The sequence below is a fragment of the Nicotiana attenuata genome, unplaced genomic scaffold (genome assembly GCF_001879085.1).
Source record: "Nicotiana attenuata strain UT unplaced genomic scaffold, NIATTr2, whole genome shotgun sequence".
In the NCBI taxonomy this organism is placed as follows: domain Eukaryota; kingdom Viridiplantae; phylum Streptophyta; class Magnoliopsida; order Solanales; family Solanaceae; genus Nicotiana; species Nicotiana attenuata.
The window spans coordinates 1,043,734-1,070,502 of record NW_017670306.1 but is presented as its reverse complement, the minus strand read 5'-3'; the positions used below and the strand labels follow the sequence as shown (position 1 = coordinate 1,070,502).

Sequence of the window (26,769 nt, the reverse complement as noted above, 5' to 3'; positions counted from 1 at the left end):
TTATCCGCCATTTCCTCGAACGTTGATATTGCCTTAGCTGGTAGCTGAGAGTACCATGTTAAGGCCCCTCCTGTCAACGTCTCGCCAAACTTTTTTAGCAGTACCGACGGTACATGTTCTTTCGATAGGTCGTTGCCCGTTCACAGCGGTGACGTAGTGGATCAGATGATCCTCGGGATCTGTGGTTCCGTCATATACCCTCAAGTAGGGTGGCATCTTGAAGGTTTTTGGGGTGGAGTGAGGGGCAGCTTCTTCAGTGTATGGTTGTTCAACGAACCTTCCCACGTCGCGTTTTGGTAGCAACTTGGGAGCACCGGGGATCTTGTCGACCCTCTCCTGATGTTCCTTCATCTGACCGCGGAGCGCCTTGTTTTCATTTTCCATTTCTTCCATCTTCTTTAGGATGGCTGTTAGCGTGCTATCGTTGGTCTGTGTCTCGATGGGTTTGTTATTCGCTAGTGCAACTTCCGGTTTACCCACGGCAGCAGTGGTACCCACCGTTGGTGTACACCCGATGTTACTTTGTGGTGACCTCTCAACCAAGCCATTTAGAGTGCTTGTTAGCCATCTTTCCAGTAGCTCCTTGACCGCTGAGGGTGCTTCCGTAGCCGCAGATGTGGAAGCTCCTTTTTCGTGCAAGATCGTCAGACCTTCGGATGGGGAAGGTGAGATCTCTGCACCCGGTGTGATGCTAGGGGTTGCATTCAGGATGCCATCGTCACTGGCCTCGTTGAGAGGGCCAAGGAGATTGGTAGTGACACCCAATATAGCTTTCGATCTTGTGTTATTTTCGGCCATTTTCTATTTTTGTGTGGTGTAGAGAGTGGTAGTTGGTTGATCTCTAGGTGGATATTATGGTTTTGATTCTCGAAATCCCCATAGACGGCGCCAAATTGTTTAGCTCAAAAGTTAACAATATACTTTGTAAGCTAGAAAACAATCAAAAGTAAGAAAAGGGTAAATCGTAATCAAATATAATAAACCTAGAGATGCGAAGATGATATTATTGTTGTAGATCTAGTATTGCAAAGTGATAATATGAACTTAGTAAGATATGTTCGTTTGAGGTAGAGATAGAGAGAGAAAGCCAGAAAAATGAGAGAGTTGTATTAGATCAGAATCCCCCTTTTACAATGTGAAAGAGACCTTCCTCGAAAGAATCAAAAAGTTACAAAGACAGGTAACGTCTCCCTAATGAAGACACTGAGTCCTAAACGATGTCGCTTTTGTCCCCACGTCCGAGTCGCGCCCGCTACGTTAGTCGGCGTACACTCACTGGGCGTACCCACTGGCGTAGAGATGCTGAGGGTCAAATTTGACCCTGTACAGCATGTTCATAATATTTTATGAATTATTTTAGTACTAGAGATAAATAAAAATATTTAGGTGTTAGTTGAAACAAGTAATATGAAGCTTAAAGTCTAGATAGTATATGAAGGAAAATGACTTTCTTCTATGAGAAAAGGAAGTTATTTTCCTCAATTCAATGATAATTCTATCAACCAAACATAGAAAATGACTTCTTCATGAAAAATACTTTTATAGAATAATAACTTTCATCATATTAAACGCACCCCAAAAGGGATACATTGGTTCGCGAGCTACAAGTAGAAGGTATTGTTCTCACCAGATTCTTTGTTTTCCTTTCTCTATGCACTAGCTCTCACCCTAAAATGATTCTAAAGAAAATAGTATGTTGGCTAATATATGACTTCCTACTCTTTTGGGATAAGAATCTTGCAAAATAAGTTTTGTTAATTTCAAATTTGTCATTTTGGCGAGTAATGTTTGCTGCTTTGCTCCTCTAACTATTACGGCTTATATACTAATTCCCACTGTTTAGCAGACCCCATATGTGAAAATATACTGGGTATGTTGTTGTAAAGTACATTTACAAAAATCAAATTTCAGTTTGACACAGACTTCATTTTACATGGAGCATGTTATCACTAATGTATTTTACATGGAGCATACTTTTATGGCTCATACTATCACTGCTTTGCTACTTCGGGTAAATATGGTCAAAGCTATCAATACAAATATTCACAAGATTCAGTTGCTCTTTACAGTCTTGCATTTGGAATACTACTTTTGCAACAACCCCACAAAGAGAGATACCGTCATTTTTCACGTTAAACTACTATGATCCAATAATAAAGTAAAACTTGCAATATGATGAGAAAATAAACTGGCCAATTTTAACAATGAATGGCTAAACCTGTCTGAATTCATCCTCCATTTACAACAAAGCATACATTATCTACGTGGGCATGTACTTCAAATAATCGTCACCAATATTTAAAGAACACTCTACAAAGACGGGAAGGATGATTCTTTTTCCTCTTTTTCTTCCCTCGTCTTAAATTGGAAATATTTGTACAATTGAGCAAAGAGATGCTTTCATTTCTTAACTATGTAAGAAACAAGAAAGAAAAAGAAAAATTGGTACACCCTGAACCTGCAGCTGCAAAATCAAGCAGGCAAACCACCACAGCAAACGTTGCTCTAAGCATTCTATGGCATTTGCCTCCAGCACATCTGTAAATATTTTCTTGCCTTTTCAAAGTCCATAAACAGGTCTCGGTTCTTCGATTATCACTGGCTCAAAATTTCCCCTTCTATCTTTAGCATCATCCTTGCGAATATCATATGCATATATAAGTTTTAAGGGGATTGAGACACAAGTTCATGAAGGCTGATTACATCATTGATGTGCAGAATGTCGGGCCTTTGGTGGAACATATAGAGTATCACCGCACTCAATTGGTGTATGGCTAAGTGGATTCCATCTATCAAACACGATACGGCCACCTCGCCCCATCCTTCCACGAAAGTTAAATGTGCGTGCGTGTAGGCCATTTGGTGATGGAGAACCTGGAGGTATAATACCTGCAGCTGACAATTTGTCTGGGTCCAGAGGTTTTGTGAATAGCAAAGGTGGCTCGTTCGGATCCTACATAACCCAATTAATGCAGAAGTTTAGTCACAAGATTACTGTTAACGAGTGGATTCAGTTTAAATAGATTTCAACTCACATGCAAAGTAATACAAATGTAACATATGAAAACACGTGTTACTATAGAGTAAGACAAGGTACTAAAGGAAGCAACTTAGGAACGCAGGTAACCACCAATTTACGCAGCCATCCAACCGGCACGTGCCTTCGCTTGAACTCTCGCCTCATGATTCCAGGAGAAGCTATCACCGGCTTGGAGTCGGGGAAGGTTATATTTTGTGCTATATGACGACCATGCGGACGGCTAATAGCAGGATCATCAGAATCGACAAATTCGTCCTCACTTGAAACAACCTTACTTGGGAAGGAAGGAAATTCAGATAGAGCCAAGGTATCCCCAAAAAGATCACTTTCATTCTGAAATTCAAGAAAGTTACGTTTATTAATTCAAAGTAACATTCAACATGAATAACCTCAAACCATAAAGCCCTGAGGAGGATAACCAGTTACATTTGCTACTGGAAAAGGTTTAATGATATCGTAATATGACTAAACGAGACACAGATAAGGAACCTCCAAATTTAAGTGATCTACTGCAGTAAAGAGCTATTTCCACTCCAACATATCAGTTTTTCCTTCTCTTTTTTTTTCAAAGAAAGAAACTAGTGCCACTCCATTCGGCAAAACCAACTTTTGATAGGCAGCTGAATTTCTTTTCAGAACAGCAGTTACAGATTTATCCACAGCTACATGTAAGATTCTAATAAAGCCTCAATTCATCAAACTTAAAATGCAATCATAATAAAGCATAGAGCAGATACATTCAATCTGTTTCCAGTTTAGACATAATAAGAAACAAAATACAAAATTATTAAATGATGTTCTCATTACTGCTGGTAAGTATACTAGGGTAAAATCATGACAAATAAAGAAAATAGTAACCATCCCTGCATACCTTGTGTTTCATTTGAAGTCTCTGGAGACTAATCTCACTTTCAATAACCTCTCGCTTCTTCTCCTCTCTCTGCACACAATAACATCAAGGAATATGAATGCTGCTTACTATGCAGATCATAAGGAATCAATTTGCATGGGTCAGTAACTTGTTCGTGAAGTATAGCAATTGTTAAGAAAGACAAACCTTGATGAGAGCCTCAAGGATGAACTTTGCTTGGTCAAGATTGCGCCTAACCTGGATAATGTGAGACGATATAATGGATATCCTATGGGACATTTTATCCTATGGGACATTTTATTGGAAAAGACCAAATCACATATAGCATCCATTCGTCTATAGTCAGTTAAGCTTTCAAAATGCAGTTTATCCCCCGCCCCCCACCCCCCACCCCCCACCCCCCAAAAAAAAAAGAGAAAAAAACCAAGTACATTATCCTCCACACAAAAAATCATGTTACGGAACAGCTGTTAGTTTCTTAGATCATTATTATTAGGTACTAAACTATCACAATGTAATTCTACATAAGAAAAGGTTCTATTAAGCGAACAAGAAAGGGTGATACAATACTCCTTCAGTAAGGAATGATGTGAGCACTAGACTGTTGGCAAGAACAAATGGTAGTATGAACAGTCACCATCATCTTAGACAAGATGTCTCTAGATTCATTAATGGGCAAATAGAGATACAAAAACTGCAATAAATTGGCATGGTTTCAGCAATTCATGCCAAACCTAATGCAATGCTGTTAGATCGGAATGAAAGAAATGAGGGTGGTATCATCTGGTGGCAAAAAAGCTTATGATTCTGGATGCAGCTGGGCTGGGGATGATGATAAGCAAGATATGACATGAGAGGATCGCCATGGCCAATACACAGGTCAATTAAGAGGTCACATCAAGAAAAGAAAAAAAGCTAAAATTGTCCTTGACTTCACCTGGCGAAGCTTTTCAAATGACTGCGCGTTGTTTTCCCTCCTTTGCATCTGTTAAGGAAAAAAGGAAGCCACAAATTCTCCATTAACACAAACTGCCATGAGAATCACATTGTCAACATCGAAAATTTGACACAACAAGATTGGGACATAGTCATAGATGGCATACCCTCCTTGTATGAAGTCTGTGGGCCTTCTCCCTTGGCCTAAATACATTATATGGATTCGTGTCGTTAACTGGTGGAGGAGGCTGAAATCATGACAGCAATCAACACTAGTCAGTAGATAATCAACAGCAGCAAATGAAGTCACATCAAAGAACATCAAATCTTCATAATGATGTTTCTTTCACTAAGTTCAAATATTCATTTTGCTTTTTCTTCAAACAAGTTCAAAATTTCACTATGCTACAATAAAGATAAGAACTGCACAATTTTTCATTGTATGGGCAAAACTAGTAATCATTGTTCGCCCGAGGCAGAATTTAAGAATTGTTGCTGAAAGTATCAGTCAAACAGGGCTGTAAAGGCGGAAATATTTCAAAAAATAGAATAAAGAAGCAGACAGAGGTTCACTGTACAATCCTCCCCATAGATGAGGTTAACAAACGCAAATAAATTGTGCCAAGTACTATATAGTAACAAGTGCAACATTAATTTAAAGTCGCTTATATGTGGTTAACAAATTCAGAAAGTTGAACTGACCTGCAAACGTCGAAGAACAGGCTTCTGCCACCGCTCCCGCTGATAGAAACGAAACAGAGATTCCCAATAAAAAAAGAAGGATGCATGAGGATTCATCTTTAAAACCACATATAAATGGACACCATTAATGCTGATAAAAAGTAAACACCAAAGGCACTAGTAGTCAAGAATTTGGAACTTTCATATTGAATAGCAAATATCAAAATCAATCAGTGTGATCCAGAATTTCTGATTAAAGACTAGAACATACAAGTTGGAGGACAAATTTTCATGTTTGACTCCGCATAAACATTTGCTGACATGCAACAGGATGCTTTTAACCCATTCTCAAATCCATTTCCAATTAATCTCTTTATCCTGGAAAACACAAACCTATGGAACGCATACGATGGGTTGCTCATAATACATCCTCAAACTATTTTCCAATTAAGAAAAACACAAACTTATTCAGATTACAGGACAAAAGAACAAGGCCACAAGGTGTAAATGAAAGACTCAGATTCTTTATGACTACAGATCCAGCAACATAGTCTTCTGTCAAAATCAGCAATTCCACAACCTTGAACAAGTTCCTCATCAGAAGTCACATGACATCTGCTAACAAACATCAAATAAAATAGGTGCAGGCATCCCACCCATCATTCAAACTTTTGCCCCATAAAAGGGCACATTTAGGATTTAGCACCTATAGACTGAAGCAGCTAATATTAAGAATAACCTCAGTCTTACAAGAAAAATAATCTGTAAGAGAGTAACAGGCAAACATGCTTATTAATTAGAATACGAACTTTTTGCATATATCAGACTTTGTGCATATAAAAAAGATTTTTCTTTTGATGAACATTGTGTTCGCCAAAATTTTACAACTGTAAAGTGGTGAGAAATGCATACCTTATCCTTCCAGTAAGTATAAATAGACTGGAATACCCCATATTTAATGGATAAAGATTGCAAGGCCTGAATTTCTCAACAAAAAGAAGGAGACAAAAGATGAATAAGTAAGAAAACTAGACTGCAGTATATCAGAGAAGCAAAATAATCTCACAATGGAAATAATTCATAACAGCTAAGATCCAAAAGCAGAAAAAATCATGTACAAGTTATGTTGTTGATACTGAAGAAACAAACATATTTTCCAAGATCAGCAACGAAGATACAGAATCCACATATGTTATAAATCAACATAAATTGCAGAACTTACACATTTTCAGTGAAATATCAATTATTGAATATCAAAGAAGTTTCACCTGTTTCTGCCGAACAGATAAATATATACTAGAACATGATATCTGATCTTAAACATTTAAGTATTTTACTTTACATGTCAATATCATTGGTCACCACTCACTAGATCTCCAGTACCAAAAAGTTTTGACAAATAGGAGACATCATTTTTAATCACAATGGAGGAGACTAACCAGCATAGTCCAACTATAATGATCTAAATGAAATCAAAAGCTTAAATCCATAATGATGAATGATCCCAGCTTTCTTATTCATTAAAAAAAAATTATTCCCAGCTTTCATAAGTCGACACTAATAGGTGTTAATAGGCACAGATCATTAATGCAGACTTCGAAATATAGCTACTTTCTGGGCAACAAATATTAATTTTCTCATAAATTTAACAAGAAATAAATACAACAAATAGAGAAAAGAGTCCATGTAACTGTTACATTTAAGAAATGAAACTCTTTGAGCTAATTGAAATCCTGCTTTGATGTCAAAGACAAAAGCTACACAAAACTTCTCCTCCGCCAGTTGATCCTGCTACATGTCTAATAATCTCAGTGCATCCTAAGGCCATCAACTTTCGTAAAACTTTCTTTAAAAGGATGTAAATAAAAAGAAATAAAGAATAAAGAGCAGGCAGAGGGAGATGTTATTGCACATTAGAAATACATTAATCATGAGGACCATTGGAAAACACCCCCGTGTATTTTTTCCAAATCACTTATTCAAGAAGAGAATGCAAAAGCTAAACGGATTTAAAATAGCAGGATACGGCTCTAGTTGCTCGTATAATGATGGAAGATTTTTTTAACTTTTAAGTAGCTTGCAACAGTCATGCAAATTAGTATAGGAGTTAGCTAAAACAATGAACATGAATTCCACAGTAGGTCCACACATAACTAGAAACATATGAAGTTCTTATTAGAGCAAACAATATCAGAAACTCCAAAGTAGACTCTTTAAATAACAAAGCAACACGCCAAAGTCAAACCTGCAAAATTAATGGACTCACAAGAAGAGTTAGTTTTCACCTCAACAGCAGCATCAAAACTTAGAAGCACAGGAACTGGAGAGCCAAGAGTAGTTGCTATAACTCCTGCTCTTTCTCGAGCCTTGTGATCTAAAACTTCTAGTTTGTACAGGATTGTCTCCAACCTGTATCAGGAAACAAAGTGATTCATTGACTAAGATCAATAAACAAAATTCAAGTCATGAATAAGGCATATAATATTGAAATGGAAAAGAACAGAATGAAATGCATAGAGCATAGACAATTTACAATCTTTCCAGGGATGAAAGCATCAGAAACCTGAAGCTAAATACAGAATAAAGATGAGAATGATTAAAGGGACTGAAAGCAACTTGAGGAAGAAGGAAAAGGAAGTGCCACTGAGCCGGAGAGCAACAGACATGCTAGCTCTAAGAAGAAAAATTAGGTCCGGTACTTAGCTTATGGTACGGGAAGGATATACCAGAAGGAAAGTCGGTGTATATGTTTGATGCGTCTAGGATGAAAGGTAATGCCATACAACTCTTGCAACTTCAGCACAAAAGGAAGCAGTGTGTTCCATGTGGCAACCAACATGTCACAATAGAACTAACAGACAAAAAAATGAAATCCGGCTCATAACAGTGTTATTAAAAGCGCACGCTTCTTGCTTAAAGCGCAGAAGCGAGGCGAGGCGATGGACCTGCGCTTTTCTGCCCTAAAGCGTGACTCAGGTAAATAAGCGCACGCTTCACCCTAAAAAGCGAGAAGCGAGGCGATGAAAAAAGTGCAGAAAAGCTCGCTTTAGCGATGTCCAGCAGCAGCCTAGGGTTTTTTAACAAAAGAATTGCAAATACACATACGCACACTACTTCTCTGCTGCAAGCGACGACTACACCTTGACGACTTCTCTTCTGCTCTTCGAGTTCGAGTAAGTTTCTCTTCTTCTCTTCTTCTCCTTCTGTTCTTTCTTCTCTTCTCTTCCTCTTCTGATTTTCTCTGCTTGTTCACTGTTCAACTCCTTTTTCTCTTCTTCTTTTCTATTTTTTTCAGTTTTTATTTCTCTGTTCTGCCCTATTTAATGTTTGTGCTCTGTTGTTTTCTTAAAAGTTTCTGTTCTTCACTGTTCGACTCCTTTTTTGGTTAAGGCTGTTCGACTCCTCTCCTCTATTCTCTTCTTCTTTTCTATTTTTTCAGAACTTATTTCTCTGTTCAGCCCTGTTTTCTAATTTATGATTGTGCTTTGTTTTTCTAAATTTCTGCTGTTTTTCTCTATTCTCTGTTCACTGTTCACTGTTTTACAGTTCTGTTGTTTTTTTTTTGTTTTGTTTTTTTTGGTTGTTGATTGTAGTAAGTTCAATCTTAATATTCAATGGCATCAAGCCAAAAAAAAAGATCCAGCTTGGGCGTATGGAGTTGCAATTGGCAGTAGCACAAAAGTGCAACATTTGCTTAATATGTTATTTTTATTGAGTTCTTGGTCATTTATCTACGCCTATTTAATCTTTTTTATTTATGTGTTAAATTGCGCTTCACATGAAAAAAGTGTGCGCTTCGCTTCGCGCTTCTCGCTTCTCGCTTCGGTGAAGCAAGGCCTCCTCGCTTTTTTCCGCTTCTCGCTCTCCAAAACACTGGCTCATAATATCAATGGAAGGTCAAGGAAGGTCTGAGAAGAGCCCCAGGTTTATAAGTTTTAACTTGAACATCAAATCCACCATCACAGCCCCAATGTCATAAATGGCCTTGCTGGCTTTGTCTCTCCAGAGCCTGGTCAAGATGCCACAAGATTTGCTTGGAGCACTTCAAAGGTAATGTCAGTTTGCACAGTCAAGGTATAGTGAAAGAAAATGAATATTACTTATAAAACAACGAAAATGAATTTTATTTATAAAGACCCTCTTTGTGAAACACCTAATTTGAGCTTATCCTTCACTTGGTGGTTTTCTTTCACTATAAGCATGGGCTGTCCCTAATCCCTTTATGGTTTAGCTAATTAGTTAAGTGTATGGCTTAAGGCACTGTGCTATGACCACAAAATGGCTTCTGCCCACCTTATTCTCTCTTCCTTATACCTGGAGCGTTAGATTAGCTAAGCTCTCTGGTGCATTGGCCATCGCATGATGCGTGCTTATGAATTACAGCTATGATGTATATTCCAAAGAAAGCATCCATTATCCTGAGGTAGATTTTAGCATGTCTTACTTTTGATCTTCCAACGAATGCTCACAAGTACCATTTTTACTTACTGTCCATGAATGAAAACATATCCAACTTGCGGTGGCAGGAGACATGACAAGATCAAACAGAGCAGAATTCGCACTCAATTGAAACAAAAAATAAAGGATGAACCAACCATAAGGAAGAAACAGATGGCACATGTCTTGAAGAAAGCGATTTACATGTGCGCATATGTGTATAAATGCAATAGAATAGGTACACAGAAGCATGGTTTAAAATCTTTACTTTTCAGCTGCAAGAACCTTTCTTTCTCTGTTGAACTCTTGAAGCCAATCTTCATCCTCATTGTCAAGATCATACTCAACAAATTCTCCAATCTCAGCTCGGGCTACAGTAAATTAACAAAGTATCACAATTTACTAGCAACTCAGATGATAATACGAGTGTACCTCCAGTACACTGCACACATACCTCCTCTAGCATGTATATATGACGTCGGCTGAGCAAAAGTGGGAGAATAATCTCTTTCATATGTATCCACAATCACAGACTCAGGAGTAGGTATTTCAGGAGCCAACTTCTTGTTAGAAGTTTGTGGTACCTAAACAATAAGTTATTTCCAACATAATAAGCTTGACAAAGTAAATCAATGCTATTAAATACAATTACCTGCAATTACTTTTTAAGTCACCAGATTGCCTAAGTAGAACTTAAAGCTCTTAAAATATAAAATGTTAGTAAGAGTTAGTTAAACTGAACACTTAATTATGAAAAATTCATGCATGCAAATTTACAATAAATATAATCCATCCAATCAAATATTCAGGCAATGAAGCATAAAACTACAAGAATTAAGCTCAAAAACCTCATTTTCTGTGGCTTCAGCAGCGAGACGAAGAATAAGGTTTCGCGTATTAGTCTGGCCATCATCATCCTCAAAATCCTTGATAGATTTTAAAATTGGCAACTTCTTGTGAATGTCAAGTGGACGCGGCCTAAATGAGAGTCTACTCATTCTCAACTCAGCTCATTCTCCACACAAAAATTCTCTCTTTTCTACTCTTTATCAAGTTTCAGCTCAGCTTCCAACCTTTTTAAAAGAAGCAAAACAAAGTAAGCTACAAACTCATCAATATTGAACAAAATAAAACACTATGAGTTCAGTTAAGGTTTCAGTGATTCAGCATAGTACGACTCGTCCGAGTTATCCGAGTCGACTCAGTGACCGTTTCGATTGACAACAATAACGGTCGATTTTTTCTTTACCTTTTGGTTCTCCACAAGGTGAAGGATTTTCGTTTGGAACGAGCAGCGAATGGTTTTCCGGCGGGGGGTGGCCGAGGGTTTCTATACCGGTGAACTGCCGGAGAAGAATGGAGAGTTAGTTAATTCCGGGGGCTTAATTAGGGCAATTTAAATGGGGGTTTTTGAGAAGAGAGGGAATTTGGGAGTTGTTCGGGTTAACTCCGAACCCGTATAGTTTCGGTCATAAATGTATGCGTTCATGTGGCTGGTCCTAAGTTGCAATTATTGTATGAATCAACCAATGAGAGTAATTGTTTGAATTCTAGTTTAAGTTGGACTTGTTTTTTCTCTTTTTGGTGGAAATATTTTAATGTAAAAATATTGCAATTTAAAATTTATTGGTGACGTGAGTGTTTTTCAACAAAAGTTGTAAAAAGATTGAATGATAGTTTGCCATTTTTTTACTTACTGGTCTTTGGGTACGCGCATAGCGCGTGTACTCCATATCAGTTAATTATAAACTTTTAAAAATTCCAAATATTATTAGATGATGTAATTGAGTTATAAAAAAAATTAAAAATATAAATTTCGTTAACTGATGAATATTTATCCACTTTCTTGTTATATGACACAAGTGAAAGTACATATAAAAAGTTAAAGCTCATTCAAGTGAGAGTATATATGCTACTTAGATTGATTAATGTAACGATCCGGTCGGTCGTTTTGAGAATTTAAGTTCCGATCAGTGGCATAAGGTCTTGAGAAGCTTCATATTATGTGTATCGACTTGCGTGCATGGTTGAATTCAGTTATCGGAGGATTCGAAATCGAATTAGAAGAAGGATTCTAGTTTTGGGAGCTTAAGCGGTGAGAATTTGACCGGAATTGGAATTTTGAGTAAACGGCTCCGGAAGGGGTTTTGGATGATCTCAACAGCTTCGTGTGGTGATTTTGGACTTAGGCGCGTGACCGGATTCGGATTTGGAGGTCTGTAGAGTAATTTGAGGCATTTCGGCGAAAGTTGGAAAAGTTGAAGTTTGGAACATGGAGAAGTTTGACCCACAGTTGGTTTTTGTGATATCGGGGTCGGAATGCGATTCTGAGAGTTGATAAAGCTCCGTCTTGTCATTTGTGACTTGTCTGCAAAATTTGGCGTCATTCCGGGTTGGTTTGAATTGGGTTCGGCACGAGTTTTCAAAGTTGGAAGATTTGGAAATTCATAGTTCGATTCATGGCGCGATTTGCTTTTTCGGTGTTGTTGATATGATTTGAGACCTCGAGCGAGTCCGTGTTAGGTTACAGAACTTGTCTGTGTGTTTAGACCGGGTCCCTGGGGCCTCGGGTGTGTTTCGGACGAGTTTCGGATGTTTTGCATGGTTTTTGAACATGTCTGATTTATGGTATTTTCGCACCTACGACCTTGGAGCGCAGGTGCGGCTCCGCTTCTGCGTGAGCCTGGCCGCTTCTGCGGTGATGAAGGCCTGGGTGATTGCTCGCTTCTGTGGAGGCTGACGCGCAGGTGCGAAGGCCGCTTTTGCGGTCCAGCTATCGCACCTGCGATTTATTTCGCTTCTACGGCTTCCATTTTCGCTTCTGCGGTGCCGCTGGTGCGGTTTCTTGTCCGCAGATGCGGAAGTCCTGGCAGAATCCTTTAAAATCGAGGGTTTGGCCATTTTCTTCATATTTTGAGCTTTGGACTTCGGATTTGGGAGCTTCTTTTGGGTTTTTCAAGCAAATCGATTGGGTAAGTGTTCTTCACCTAGAATCTAACATATTCCATGATTTTATCTTCATTTTTATCATTTGATTTGTGTTTTGAGTTGAGAAAATGGTGGGTTTTTGAAGAAAGTTTTGAAAATATAAATGGTTTGGGGGACCAAATGGTATCGTAATTTGATAAATTTTGTATGGTTGAACTCGTATCGGAATGAGTATTCGATTTTTGTAAAATTTGTCGGGTTTTGAGGTGCGGGCCGGGGGGTCGACTTTTGGACCGATTTTTTGAATTTTGTTAAAGATTGAGACTTTATGATCCTAAATAGTTTCTTATGAGTTTTATTTGTGCTTTGAAGTTAATTTGGCTAGATTTGAGCCATCCGGGGGTCTTTTCACCTGAGAAGTCCATTTTAGAGTGTCGGTTTGTCGTCTTTGAGTTAAGTATCTTGCCTAACCTTGTGTTGGGAACTACCTCTTAGGATTTGAGTCTTCTATATTGATTGTAGTTCGTGTGCGCGAGGTGATGAGTGCGTGCTCGGACTTATTTGTAGATAGTTGACCTTTTAGGGTTCTTAGGTCCTTATTTTCACTGTGTATGGAGTTGTTCTTGATATGACTGGGTTCCTACCTGCTAGCTTCACATCTACATGCTTAAATTAGATTTTATTGCTTTAAGATTCACCCTTATTGCCTACTTGACTCTTATTTAACTTAACTGAAGATTTTACCTCTTCTACCGTCATGCTATATTTTTTCATAAACTATCTATCTTTAATTGAAATTATTATTATCTCATCCTATAATTGCTTAGCCTTAATTGGAGTTATGATTATCTTTTGCTGCTTACCCTTATTTGAATTGTTGAATATTTCTCATAATTGCTCAACTTTAAAAGGAGCTTAGATAACCTATATTTTAGTCGGCTTGCTTTTATTTGGAACTATTTGACTCGTGTCGGCTTCTTATTGTTGACTTGAATATTGTGGATTCGTTGCTACGTTTTTGTTTTTCCCTAGTTAATATGTTCTCTTTACGCTTAGCATTCTTTACCGAGATTATTCCTTGTGAACGAGTTCTACCGTTTCTTTGTGATTTAAAGTTCTTGTATTGATTTACTCGCCGTACTTTGTATTATTGTCATTGTTGCTTTGTACTTGTTGTGGTGATGTACGAGTTTTCTGTCGTGCTATAATGGTTGTCTTTGTTGGTTGTGCTGCATATTTACTTTAGGACTACGGACGAATTCCGGGAGATCCCCCAATACTGCATATTTATTTTGGGACTACGAACGTATTCCGGGAGATTCCCCAGCACTGCATATTTATTTTGGGACTACGGACGTATTCCGGAAGATCCCCCTATATTTTATATTTCGATGGGCCGCAACAGGCACCCGGTACCTTACTCAAACGAGTACCTAAGTAACGTATCTGTCGTATCATACTATCATAGGCAAATGAGCCAGAGAGGCTATCGTGAGATAAGTACAATAAAACATGGAGAAATACTCGACATTGGACGATCCAACATGTAATCTAAACTTATACATATGACGTACGGGCCTATAAGGCCAAAATAACCACTCGTATACTAAACATAGGCCGACAAGGCCATACAATCTTTTACGTACATGACATCTGTCTACAAGCCTCTAAGAATACATAATGTTCATAAAGGTCGGGACAGAGTCCCGCCATACCAAACAATACACGTCTAAATCATACTAACCAAACAAGCAACTCTGAAGCAAATGGAGCGCACCAACATCTTCCGCTGAGCTGACTGCCTACTTGGAGGGCTCTCGACCTGTCTATCGGGACCTGCGGGCATGAAACGTAGCATCCCCAGGCAAAAGGGACGTCAGTACGAATCATGTACCGAGTATGTAAGCCACATAAATAAGTACATAACATACATGAAAGAAATATAGAGCAAATGACTCAACCTGTAAGTCAGGATAACTCTGTAAATCATGAAATACTTATAGTGTCATACATATGCGTATGAATGTCATGTCTTGCATAGGTACATGTGTTTATAACATCATCAAGCCTCTGAGGGCATCCCATCATATCATCTCGGCCACTGTGGGCAAATGATCAACGTATACCAGCTGATCAGGTGGTGGTGCGTATATAACACCGTAACCTTTTCCCATATACCATATACATATAATATACATATATACGCGTATATAACGTCATCTGGTCATGGGTCAATGTACATGAATGCAATGCATGAAAATACGTCAATAAAATCTCTTGGAGTGTCATAAGACCATTATGCCTTTGAATAATATCATGAAGTAAACTTTTTCAACTTACGCATTTTTCTGAGACCCATGAACTGATGATAAAATAATATGACACATGAGGAATCAAGAACATAAGCATTTCTAATATTTCTATGAGTAGAGTCATGTATGGAAATTGTGCATTTGCACGTTTCATTTGTGTCGTATAGATCATGCCAAAAGAAAGAAGGGATAACCTTAACATACCTGGAGTAGGGAAAATTCCGTATAATATTCCGTTAAAAACCTTCGTGGATTGAACTTAGAACCCTAAAAATTGAATTAAGCTTCTGCTTTTTGAAATCCTTGAATGAAATTCGTTCCTGCTTCTTTGAACTTTATGAACGAAATTCTGCTTCGGATTTTTGAAATTTTGGAACGAACCTGCTTCTGCCTCTAACGTTTTTTTCAAGAAATATGGCATATCACAAAATGGGTTATGAGTGTTCTTATCCTAACTAGGTAAGACTTATAATCAAGTCTTACTTGGTTAGGTTTTTAACTCTTATGTGGCCACATGGCATAATGACTAAGAGTCATTTTTGTCATGGTGGCTTTGTGCCATGTTTTAGATGGGTATATTTATAAAATTTTATTCACTTATTAGTTAACTGGGTAATATTCTGTTACCCGATAATTAAACAATTACCCGCATAATTTAAAAATTATCATAAATTACTTAAAGTTTTACTTATTTTTTATATACTTTATACATTATACTACCGTGGTCATATGGTACCTTGCATGGTACTAGTTTATAATTATCGGGTATTATTGCTCGACCCGTATTTTATCCCAAATTGTCATACTTCGACGAAATTCTTTTTCTTCGATTTGCTTACCTTCTCACCTTCACAAATTTACTCATTACTTGTTTGAAATAGCATAAAATGCTTATAATCTTAAAATAATCTCATTCCCGAACTTACGTCGATTAATTTATGATAAAATTTTAACGTACGAAAAATGCGGGATGTAATATCTCAATTCCGAGCTTTCACCAATTTGCTTATGGCATACTTTTGCGTACGAAAATATGGGGTGTAACATCATTCCCCCCCTTGGAACATTCGTCCTCGAATGTTGACTGGTGCATTTATCATTCTCATAACCCATAGCTCCTATGAATACTTTAATATTCTTCTTGCCATTTAGGCAACTGTTCTGTGAGTGAATCCGAAGTGCCAGAGCATCCCCCCTTTTAAGACTCTTTCTCACACCACGACTTGTAGTCGGAATCCTTCTAATCTCGTAACTGTTGCTGCTGCGAGCACGTGATTTTTGCCCTACATGAATTACTCCCATAATTTCAAAATAAAATAATTTTTTTTCTTTATTTGCCATTTTGTGAATTTTTGTGGCATTTTCTGTCAATTGTTTGCATTGGTCTGTGCATCTTTATTTTATTTAATTAATAAAAAATACAAAAATTATGTGGCATTTGCATTTAGGATTTAATTCTTCAGTTTAGGACTAAGTAGTAATTAAGTTATTTTATAAAAAGGAAAATCACAAAAATAGTTTAATTTGCACCTTTTAATGTTAATTTTGATTTTGAGTAGTTTTTCTTTTAATTTATTTTTTTATTAATTGTGTTAATTATTATTTTTGATAGGTTAATTAGGTTCTAGGATTTAATTTAGATTTTAATTTAATTTTGAAAAAAAAGAAGAAGAAAAAGAATTTTTGATAAAAAATTGATTTGAAAAGGGATTTGAATTTGAAATAAAAGGAAGAGAAATCAAAAGAGGGGTCTATTTTGGGCCAGAGTCTTTTAAAGGAAATTTTACGCCCTATAGAAAACCTTAGTACCCTATTTATTTTAAATAAATACCATTTTAAAATATTACATCCTATAGATACCTTTTATACTTTATAGCCAAATATCTAATTATAGTTACATCCTACATTTAAGGCACCATATATGCTAAATAATATTTTTCTCTCTCCTTTTTAGTCTTTTCTCTCACATAATCACCGTAAAATTGACTAACCACGTTCTCTCTCTCTTTTTGCATACACTTTACTCTTTCTCCCTCAAACCCACGATTCATACCTCTTCTCCCACCCAAATTCTCTAGTTCTCCTCCATTATCACTCCATTACAATCGCTTAGGGTAAGTTTAATTCTTAGAGTTTGATATCATTATTTTGCTCTTCTGATTTTGATACAAATTTTTAGATTTTTGTTTGTTTCATTATTTGCTTTTCTGATTAACATTGCAACGGGGAGGTGTGAGGGACTAAAGTACCTTTTAACTTTAAGAGAATCTTTCTCCTTGAGCCAATCACGACGAATATAGTTTATCTGTGAGAAGAAAATCATGACGAATTTGCTTCTACTTAGTCCTTGTCCGTGTATTCTTTCATACCAATTCGTCATCATTAGAGGACTTTTCTTCGACTGCTATTAGCTACCACAGGAGGTATATTAGATCTGCGTTCTGCAAAAGTGATGAGGAGACATTAGCTGCTGCTTCACAAAAGTTAACCGAGCTCGTAGATGGTTCAGGGAGACTGGAGCTATTTTAATAGTAATTAGCCATCTATAGATACAATTTCAATGTATTTTTATGTATTTTATTGTATTCATTGTCTTTTTTTTCATTGTAATTCAATGTATCTCGTTGTATTCCATGTATTTTATTGTATTCACTGTCTTTTTTTCTCATTGTATTTCAATGTATCCCGCTGTATTCTATGTATTTCATCGTATTCACTGTCTCGCTATATACCATGAATGTATTCATAAGTTTTTTTAAATTAATATAATTTATGTATTCAGATGTATTATATAATTTCTCTGAATATTGCTATGTTTTTGGGGTATTTTTCGGTTGAGAATCTTTTTTAAAACTGAAAATACAAAATTTGTGTGTTATAATTGAGTTTGTTGAGTTATATTGGGAGTCTATTATGTTAATTGATTCACTTTCCGTTTTAAAAACAGTGTAATCCCCTATTTTACGCCGTGAATACAGTCGAATACAATAATCTGTCCAGTTGTAATCCCATGTTTCACTCCATGAATACAGTCGAATACACTCGAATACAACAACTGATTAGCTGAACTTCCCCGATTCACGCCTATTTTTGCTACTGTATTCATGAATACAATATCTTAAATACATCAAATACATATTATAACCACATAAAAGGTATCTATAATCCGTAATATAGCAAATGGTATCTATAAATGACTAATTACTACTAAAAGATAGTGCTTTATGAAAATTTATCTCTTTTAAACCTCCCCAGCCCAATTGCAAATCCGCCCCAACTCGGTTCTTTCGCCCAACCCAGTTCCCCTTAAGCATCCAAACGACGCCGCTTCGTCTAATCAAATCCCAGCCGTTGATCTTGTGTGATCCGACGGTTGGGAACTTACTTCCTATCTCTCATAAATATGTCCAACCCCTCTTCAACCCTAGAGACCACCCCTGATACATCTCTTTCACTTCAGCCGCCCACGAATCCTCACCCTCACTGACCGGCGTCGGCACGCCAAAACCACCCAAACGAACACCATGCAACTACCACCTTCCCTTCTCCTTATATTCCATAGCCATGTCCTTCAAAACACCCCAAACTCCCTAGTTTTTAGATCTTAGAGTGGTCTGAAATGTCGAAGCTCCCTTTTCCTCGAATTTTCGGTTGATTTTAGCATGTTTTGAGTCTAGACTGACATTAGTTAATGGCTTTTGTCAAAATCCGTTGGTTAATGTGAGTTTCAATTCATTTTGGATTTGTCAAGGTCCGGTCAATTTGCCTTCTCCGGGCAGGATGCATTCGAGTTCGGTCCATCCTTGTCTTTGAAGATTTTGAAGTTCAAATGGATTACATCGGTATTTCTTCGCCCCTTTGATTTTTCTATTCTTTTCTGTTTTAAGTTCAATTTTTAGTCATAGATTTCTTCTCCTTTTCTGTAAGAATAAGTTAGATTGGTTAATCAGTAATTTAGTGTTAATTTGCATTTAAAGCGTTTTATTTCTAAAAAAAAGAGAGAAAAGAAATTGATTAATTATATGTGTTGTTTCAGTCCCGAATTGGTTTGTTATTCTCTAAGTTTGAGTTTTTTGTTTTCGTTTGTTTGGGCTGGGTTTGGGGTCTGTCGTTGCGAGCCCATTGTTTGAAGAAACCTGTCCGTTGGCCCAAGTTTAAGATTGGGTTTGGGTCAATTTGACCTTGTTTGACCTTAAGAGTAAATAGTAGGGTTTGGGGGGTAGTTTAGGTATTTGGGTGAGGGAATCTTTAGTGTAACAAAAATAGGAAGCTTTTAGTGGGGGATTTTTAATCAAATTTTAGACTTTTGGTAGGTTAGCTTGGGTAACAAGTCAATATTTGAGGGATTTTTAGGCTAAAAATGAGAATTGAAGAGGGGGCAGGGTGCAAAATTGAAAACCTGAGGTCTGCCCTAGTTCCTTGCCTATAAGGGCACTTTAAACTTGCCTTGTAAGGCAGAGGGGAAGAGATAAAAATTCCAGAAAAAGAAGAGATAAAAATTCCAGAACTTGAAGGGATAGAATTCCAGAAAATACAAAGAACCATTAGCACTAAAAAGGAGATAAAAATCAGAAAAAATCCAAACGGCTGAAAAAAAACACCAAAAATGTCATTGTGTCATTGATTTCCTTCTGTGTTTTTTATTACTGTTTAAATTCTAAAGAGATTTCTGGATCATTTGGGGTTAAAAATGGATTGAGCTTTGGTTTGTACAAGTTTGGTTTGAAGTGGTGTGGGGTACTGTTTGATTGAAAACATTGTCTGGTTTGCTGCACCTTATTTCCTATTTGAAAGTTGTTTTGGTTGTTTGGTTTCTGGGTTGAGATCCTTGCTGCTTGGTTCATTTTACTGATTTGAGTCGCAACTCTCTTCCCTGTTACATTGACTACATCTGGGATATGTTCTGCTGCTATTCTACTGACCCCTCACTCTTTCTGTGTCCATTTCAATTTCCAGGTACACTTTTAAGCCTTATTGATTGTGAAGTGGGATATGAGGAAATAAAAATGAAAAGCAGCAAAGTTTTAAAGCATAGTATTAGTTGTTCATGTTTCAGCTGTGTCTTCTTTATTTCTATGTTTTAATAGCTTAGCTTTATCAGTGTATGGTATTATAGGACTGTTAAAGGTACTGCAACAACATACTGATTCGAATATTTGAATTTTAGCCTTAATTTTGTTTGAAATGTGTATTCTGGTTGGAGATGATTTGGTATTGAAATAGTTGTTAGGATAAATATAAGTTAGAGAAAAATGAATGATGTATAGCCTGTCATGTTTAAAGCACTATAATACATTGTTGTATGCAGAATTAATTGTCAAGTGAGATTCAGTCAGGCATTCATGTTAAGGACAGTTTGAGTTGCTTGTTAATTTGTTTTAATTTTTCACAAATCAGTATAATGTTTTGATATTTGTTAGGATAAGGTTTCAGACTTTATGGTGAAGTCTGGGCTTGTTGCTATATGAAAGGCTGCGGAACATGTTGTTTTGGCCTTTGGGGAGGTTTGATCTCAAGTATTAATCTCCAGTGTTAGATCTGGGGGTCTTGTTTGGGCTCGTTTGAGCCCAACGTTCATTTTAAAGGTGATGTGGCTATGGGGGGGGGGGGTGCGAAATAGATTTGGGCCCAAAAATATGTTAATAAAGTCAGGAAGTCAGTCTGTTGTCCTGCTTTTAGCTAATCATAGATTCAAGAGTCAAGTGTAGGTTTAATTAGGTATCCCATATAGTTTAGATAATTGGCATCTATGGGGGTTACATATAAGTGTCTTCTTATGAAAGTCTGGGTTTAATCTCAAATTGCATGGCCCTCGTATTAATCTCACATTAGATATAACAATATAAATAATCGTAGTTTGCTTTAGGCGCGTTTAATATGTTATCGTGGTCATGGACACGTTCGCGTGACATGATTACGATCTTAAAAATAAAATCGGAGTATGCGTTCCCGCAACTTTGGCCAAACTTCTCTTAATAATAATTAAGCGTTATTAATTGTGGACACGTTCGCGTGACACGATTTTGACGCGCCAAACAAATGGGTATACGTACGCGTAACCCGTTCCAAGATAATTTTTTAATTAAAAGCGGAAAATACATAGGTTCTAAAATCAATAATTAAACAATGTAATAAGCCAAGTATGATCAAAGCGACCGTGTTAGAACCACGGAACTCGGGAGTGCCTAACACCTTCTCCCGGTTTAATAGAATTTCTTACCCGGATTTCTGTGTTCACAGACTGTACAACAAAGTCAATCTTTTCCTCGATTCGGGATTTAAACCGGTGACTTGGGACACCATTAATTATCCTAAGTGGCGACTCTGAATTTTTAATAAAATGAATCCCGTTTCGATTGTCACTTCAAGTTGGAAATAACTCCCTATTATATCCCTTGCTGGGGTAAAAAAGGAGGTGTGACAGCTACCTTCCATCATGCAGCCTTTACGACTCTAACTTTGTATGTGCACCTATGCGACTCTTTTCTTCTCTTTTCTCCAGCTTTTAGCCAATCTCTAGGCTTCACTTTGTAAACATATACAAAATTATGTCAAGCTGTCCCTCTGGGCGTCATTAGCTTTACTACATCTAAGTAGACCATACCATACCATAATTCTTACTTCGATTTATCATTACTGAGGTCTGCTACCGAACTCCAGGTTACTCTCGTTGCTTATCCTATATGTATAAAGCTAAGTCCTTTAGCGCTTCTTCATTATTGTCCATCTTAAGACTGATGGCTCAATCTCATCTCGTACTTTGCAATTTTTACCCATCCATTGTTGATTAACCTCAATGTTGATCTACAATCATCCATTGATAGCTTGAAATTTCTTACATATAATATTGCCACTAGGGCTTACATTGCATCGAGGAATGTTTGAAGTGATTTCCATAATCGTATCTCATAGTATCTCGATCTGGTTCACCATATGGGGCTATTCTGGTCTCGTACCGTCCACGAAATCCTTTCTCCTTCTCCTCCTTTTTTTTCTCATCAAATCATTATCCAATTGAAGGCCCAAACGTTATCTTTTATTTGTCATAATTACACCCTCATTTCACTACCAGGGCAACATTCCATCTCTTCTAAATGATGCTAGTCTTAGACTCCTTTGAGTTCATTCGGCTATACCGAGCCCTCTATAACTTAGAGAACTCATCAGCTCTCTTGTAAACGTTATCTTTTATTTGTCATAATTACACCCTCATTTCACTACCAGGGCAACATTCCATCTCTTCTAAATGCTGCTAGTCTTAGACTGCTTTGAGTTCATTCGGCTATACTGAGCCCTCTATAACTTAGAGAACTCATCGGCTCTCTTGTTTTCATGGTCTTAACCCCGAGAACTTATTTATTTTCGTCACCTCCTCACTCACCCTTTCTTGTTCTTGCTCTTGTCTTCCTAAAACCTTGTCGCTTTATCATGCTCTAGCTTGTGACCTACATATATCCATTTATACTGCTCGCAATCTTGCTTCACCATAGATTTCCTTGTATTATTCTGAAACGTCAAGCGAGACATCTCTTCGTCTCTATCTCTTCTTTACTCTCTTGGCTAGATCTCTCGGTATCTAGAAACTATTGGCTGGAAGGTATGCTGCTGACGACGCCGCTATCACTCCTGGATACTAAATCCCAGCGCTTCTAGCCTTCTATCCGAAGTATGGATTATTCACAACCTTCTGCACCTTAGTATCTCATACGTTGTTCACCTTTACCTTACTCGCCTTAAAATCTCGCATCACATCTTCTAACTCTTTCATGACCTTCCTTTTACATAGGTATAATTCACATCTTGGAGCTCTACTATAATACTTGCACCTCTGGTGCATACACAATCTGGTGGGAGTTTCATACTGACTTGTTATGAGGCTGGTACTTTTCTAACGGGCTTTATCGTAGAGCCGTTATAGAATATGGTTGTTGTACTTCCTCTCTTGTACCTCTAATATTGAGTGATCCTGCAATGTTCTCAATCACGATTTCTATAATTTTTGAGTCCAATAATCGGATTCCTGATTTACTTCGTTTCTGTAACTCTTTAGTTTCCTCCTTCTTCTGATCGGCCTTTATGTTGGCTTAAGTTATCTTCCAATATGTGGCTCATGGTATTAGTTATGTTGTTTAGCCTTTCTTGGGCGCTGAGGGATACACATGATACAATCCTTTAACAATTTAATCCTTCGTTTATGACCTGGGCTCAATTCATTCTTTTAACGTATACCAGAATCTTCTATGGCTGTATATGCTGCATGTATAAAACTCCGAACCCTTAGGTGTGATCATTAACCAACTTTGGATCATTAATCGAATAATTTCTTTCGTTCCATCTTAGTTTTCTTTCAAAGTAAGCTATTACTTTTCCTGGTCTTTCTTCCCCCTTATTGCGTGCATACTTAGCTTATCTTAGCTCTCAAGCATGCCGGAATTTTTGTACAACTCACGTGATCTTCGAATATTACTTTTGATTTTTTCTTTTTCTTACTTCCCGTACACTAGCCACGGTAGGTTCTTCTTTCTTATGGAGGACGTACAATGTTGTTGTGAAACTGTTGTTACAAAACCATTTTCTCTTTAGGTTACTGTGCTTAGGTTGAAGCCTTCTTCCTTATTTTCTCAGCCAGACTTTCGTTTTAGTACTTAGGGAGAACCCTTGACCCTCGTAAAGCTGTGAGCTTATTACGGACCTTTTTATGTCCTTACTTGCCTATAATTATTCGTAGTTGCTTACCTCCGTGCCCTTGTGCTTGTAGGATTGCTTCTGAACTGACATTTTGATTGCCTTCCCAGTGGCACTTTCTTTTATCCCCGTAACACTCATACGGTACCTTTAACTACCCCGACTCCTATTTGAATATATCTCAATTATTATAATGACATTACTGCGAGGTTGAATTCTCCAAGTTGGGGTTTACTACATTCATCTTGCATGATCTGCTGATTTGTCCGTAACTTCTTGTCTAGTCATGACTGGGCTCTTCCTGAATCAACTACTAATTACTCGTCGGTCCATTCTCATATCCATATTCTGTGTAATCTTTCTTGGGTTATTTTCTTGTCTTAACTTACCTCACGTGCTGGCTCATTATCTATCAATAACATCCAGGGCAGCAACCCCTACTTCCCCTTTTTTTTTAACTTCGTGCTTACATAACGTCCTGGAATCATAGCATATCTGTAACATTAGGATAAGTGCAATCTCATCTCTTTCTCATTTTTATCACATTATTCCTTTATCATTCCATATTCCCCTCTTTAGTGGAGTACTAAGACTTGGAGCTATGACAACCTGCCTATAGATATTTTTCCTCTTCATCTATGGTGTCCTTTCACATTATCGATAACCCTTACTCACTTGCGGCAATCCTTTTGTACCAAGGATAACAAAATTCCTCACTCGCGATGGTGACACTTAGTGTAACTGGCATGTACAACCCCTTAAGCTTAACGTTGTTTATATTACCTGCTTTAGGGAAGCGTCTCCCAGAATGACCATTCTCTGAATTTCTCATGAATCATCTTCTGTTGTCCATCCTATTATCACCGGAACCAAAATTTGAAATTCTCATGATGCCGACCATTATCAATCACTCAGTCCTTAATTCATGTATAGTTTATCTTGTTCACCAATCCATACTGGTTCTATTATTCTGGGGTCTAACTTTTCCTTTTTGGTAATCGCGTTAGAGTTGCGAACTTACTTCTTGAAATGAGGATATGACTTCATGGCCTATACTCTTTTGTTTTCTTGAGGCCAATCACCTCTACTCTCTTCCTTCACCTGACTATGGACCCGGTAATACCGTCATCTTCTTGATCTACCGTTGTCATCCATGTATCGCATCTTACTCATAATTCTTCCTTATCCCTCTTCTCATTACTCTGCTAATATTTCTACCTATCCCTTTCTTGTGAAAACTTCAGCAAGACATTATTTTGCTCTTTTTGCGCCCCTTGCTCCATCCATTGGTTCTTCAGGTTGCCTAACATTTTTTTCTCTACTAGGGACGGGAGCCACACTAAGGTAATATTTATCCCTTCAAGGCTTTTAGTGCCTATCCTTGTAGTACCCATATCCAGTTGTACTATTTTAGAGTGCACCATCTGCGTGTCTCACAAGGAGATCTATAAGCACCTTTATAATATTATTCGGAAATGTCAACTAACAAAAATAATCCATTTACCATTTTGGGTTATTCTAACCCCAGCCGGATCCTGATATCCTATCCTATCTTAAACCATATCTGCTAGCTCCCATAGGGTATAGCTGAGATCGGTGTGGCCAATTCTGCACACCTCTGTTACTATCGAAGGCAACTCAAAAGGCTTATATTCCTCTGCTTGAATTGTAAATACTGTTAATCTTCATTAGCTGGGCGCCTCGTACTCTTCTTCATCTTGCTTCTTTTACTTGTTAAAACTTGTATTTATCTTCTGAATCTCTCATTGTCTTTCACCATTAAGGTGGATAGGTATTCTTGCAGCAAGATTCCTTATCAAGAGGCTTACACCATTCAATACGCACATGATCTGCTGAAGACCTCACATTTACTTATCATAAGCATGATACAAAGTCGAGTTCCTCTAATTCAACATTTCCACAGCTATATCTCTTATAGATCATCTTTCTGAACGTAGGCATCGTCATATTACGAATAAAAATAGAAGTTCGGAATTTGAATTCTTATAAGTGAGCTCTACCACACGATCTAGAGTAAGAAGAAAGAGTGACAGTCCTAAATGCCCTGTAGCCTCCTGCTTATAAGTGTGGTGCACAACACACCCATAAACAAGACTCTACTAGACACGGCTTGTAGACTCCCTAGGACAGAACTGCTCTGATACCGCTTCTGTCACGACCCAAACCGATGGGCCGCAACAGGTACCCGGTACCTTACTCAAACGAGTACCTACGTAACGTATCTTTCGTATCATACTATCATAGGCAAATGAGCCAGAGAGGCTGTCGTGAGATAAGTACAATAAAACATGGAGAAATACTCGACATTGGACGATCCAACATATAATCTAAACTTATACATATGACGTACGAGCCTATAAGGCCAAAATAACCACTCGTATACTAAACATAGGCCGACAAGGCCATACAATCTTTTACGTACATGACATCTTTCTACAAGCCACTAAGAATACATAATTCTCATAAAGGTCGGGACATAGCCCGCCATACCACACAATGCACGTCTAAATGATACTAACCAAACAAGCAACTTTGAAGCAAATGGAGCGCACCAACATCTTCCGCTGAGCTGACTACCTACTTGGAGGGCTCTCAACCTGTCTATCGGGACCTGCGGGCATGAAACGCAATGTCCCCAGGAAAAAGGGACGTCAGTACGAATAATGTACCGAGTATGTAAGGCACAAAAATAAGTACATAACAGACATGAAAGAAATATAGAGCAAATGACACAACATATAAGTCTGGATAACTCTGTAAATCATGAAATACTTATAGTGTCATGCATATGCGTATGAATGTCATGTCCTGCATAGGTACATGTGTTCATAACATCATCAAGCCTCTTAGGGCATCCC

At 37.6% G+C, this 26,769-nt stretch overlaps 1 protein-coding gene across 1 annotated transcript; it reads right to left on the bottom strand.

The window, feature by feature from the left end:
* Nucleotides 1–2,176: 2,176 nt before the first annotated feature.
* Nucleotides 2,177–11,447, bottom strand: LOC109237563 (enhancer of polycomb-like protein 1). The gene is made up of 13 exons (XM_019403884.1): nt 11,215–11,447; nt 10,814–11,038; nt 10,420–10,549; nt 10,234–10,336; nt 7,814–7,937; nt 6,441–6,506; nt 5,550–5,588; nt 5,015–5,095; nt 4,849–4,896; nt 4,098–4,148; nt 3,912–3,980; nt 3,131–3,373; nt 2,177–2,953 (listed from the first exon to the last, which is right to left on the bottom strand). Exons 2-13 carry the CDS (start codon nt 10,961–10,963, stop codon nt 2,705–2,707), a joined length of 1,353 nt encoding a protein of 450 aa, XP_019259429.1. The 5' UTR covers nt 10,964–11,038; nt 11,215–11,447; the 3' UTR covers nt 2,177–2,704.
* Between the last annotated feature and the right edge of the window lie 15,322 nt (nt 11,448–26,769).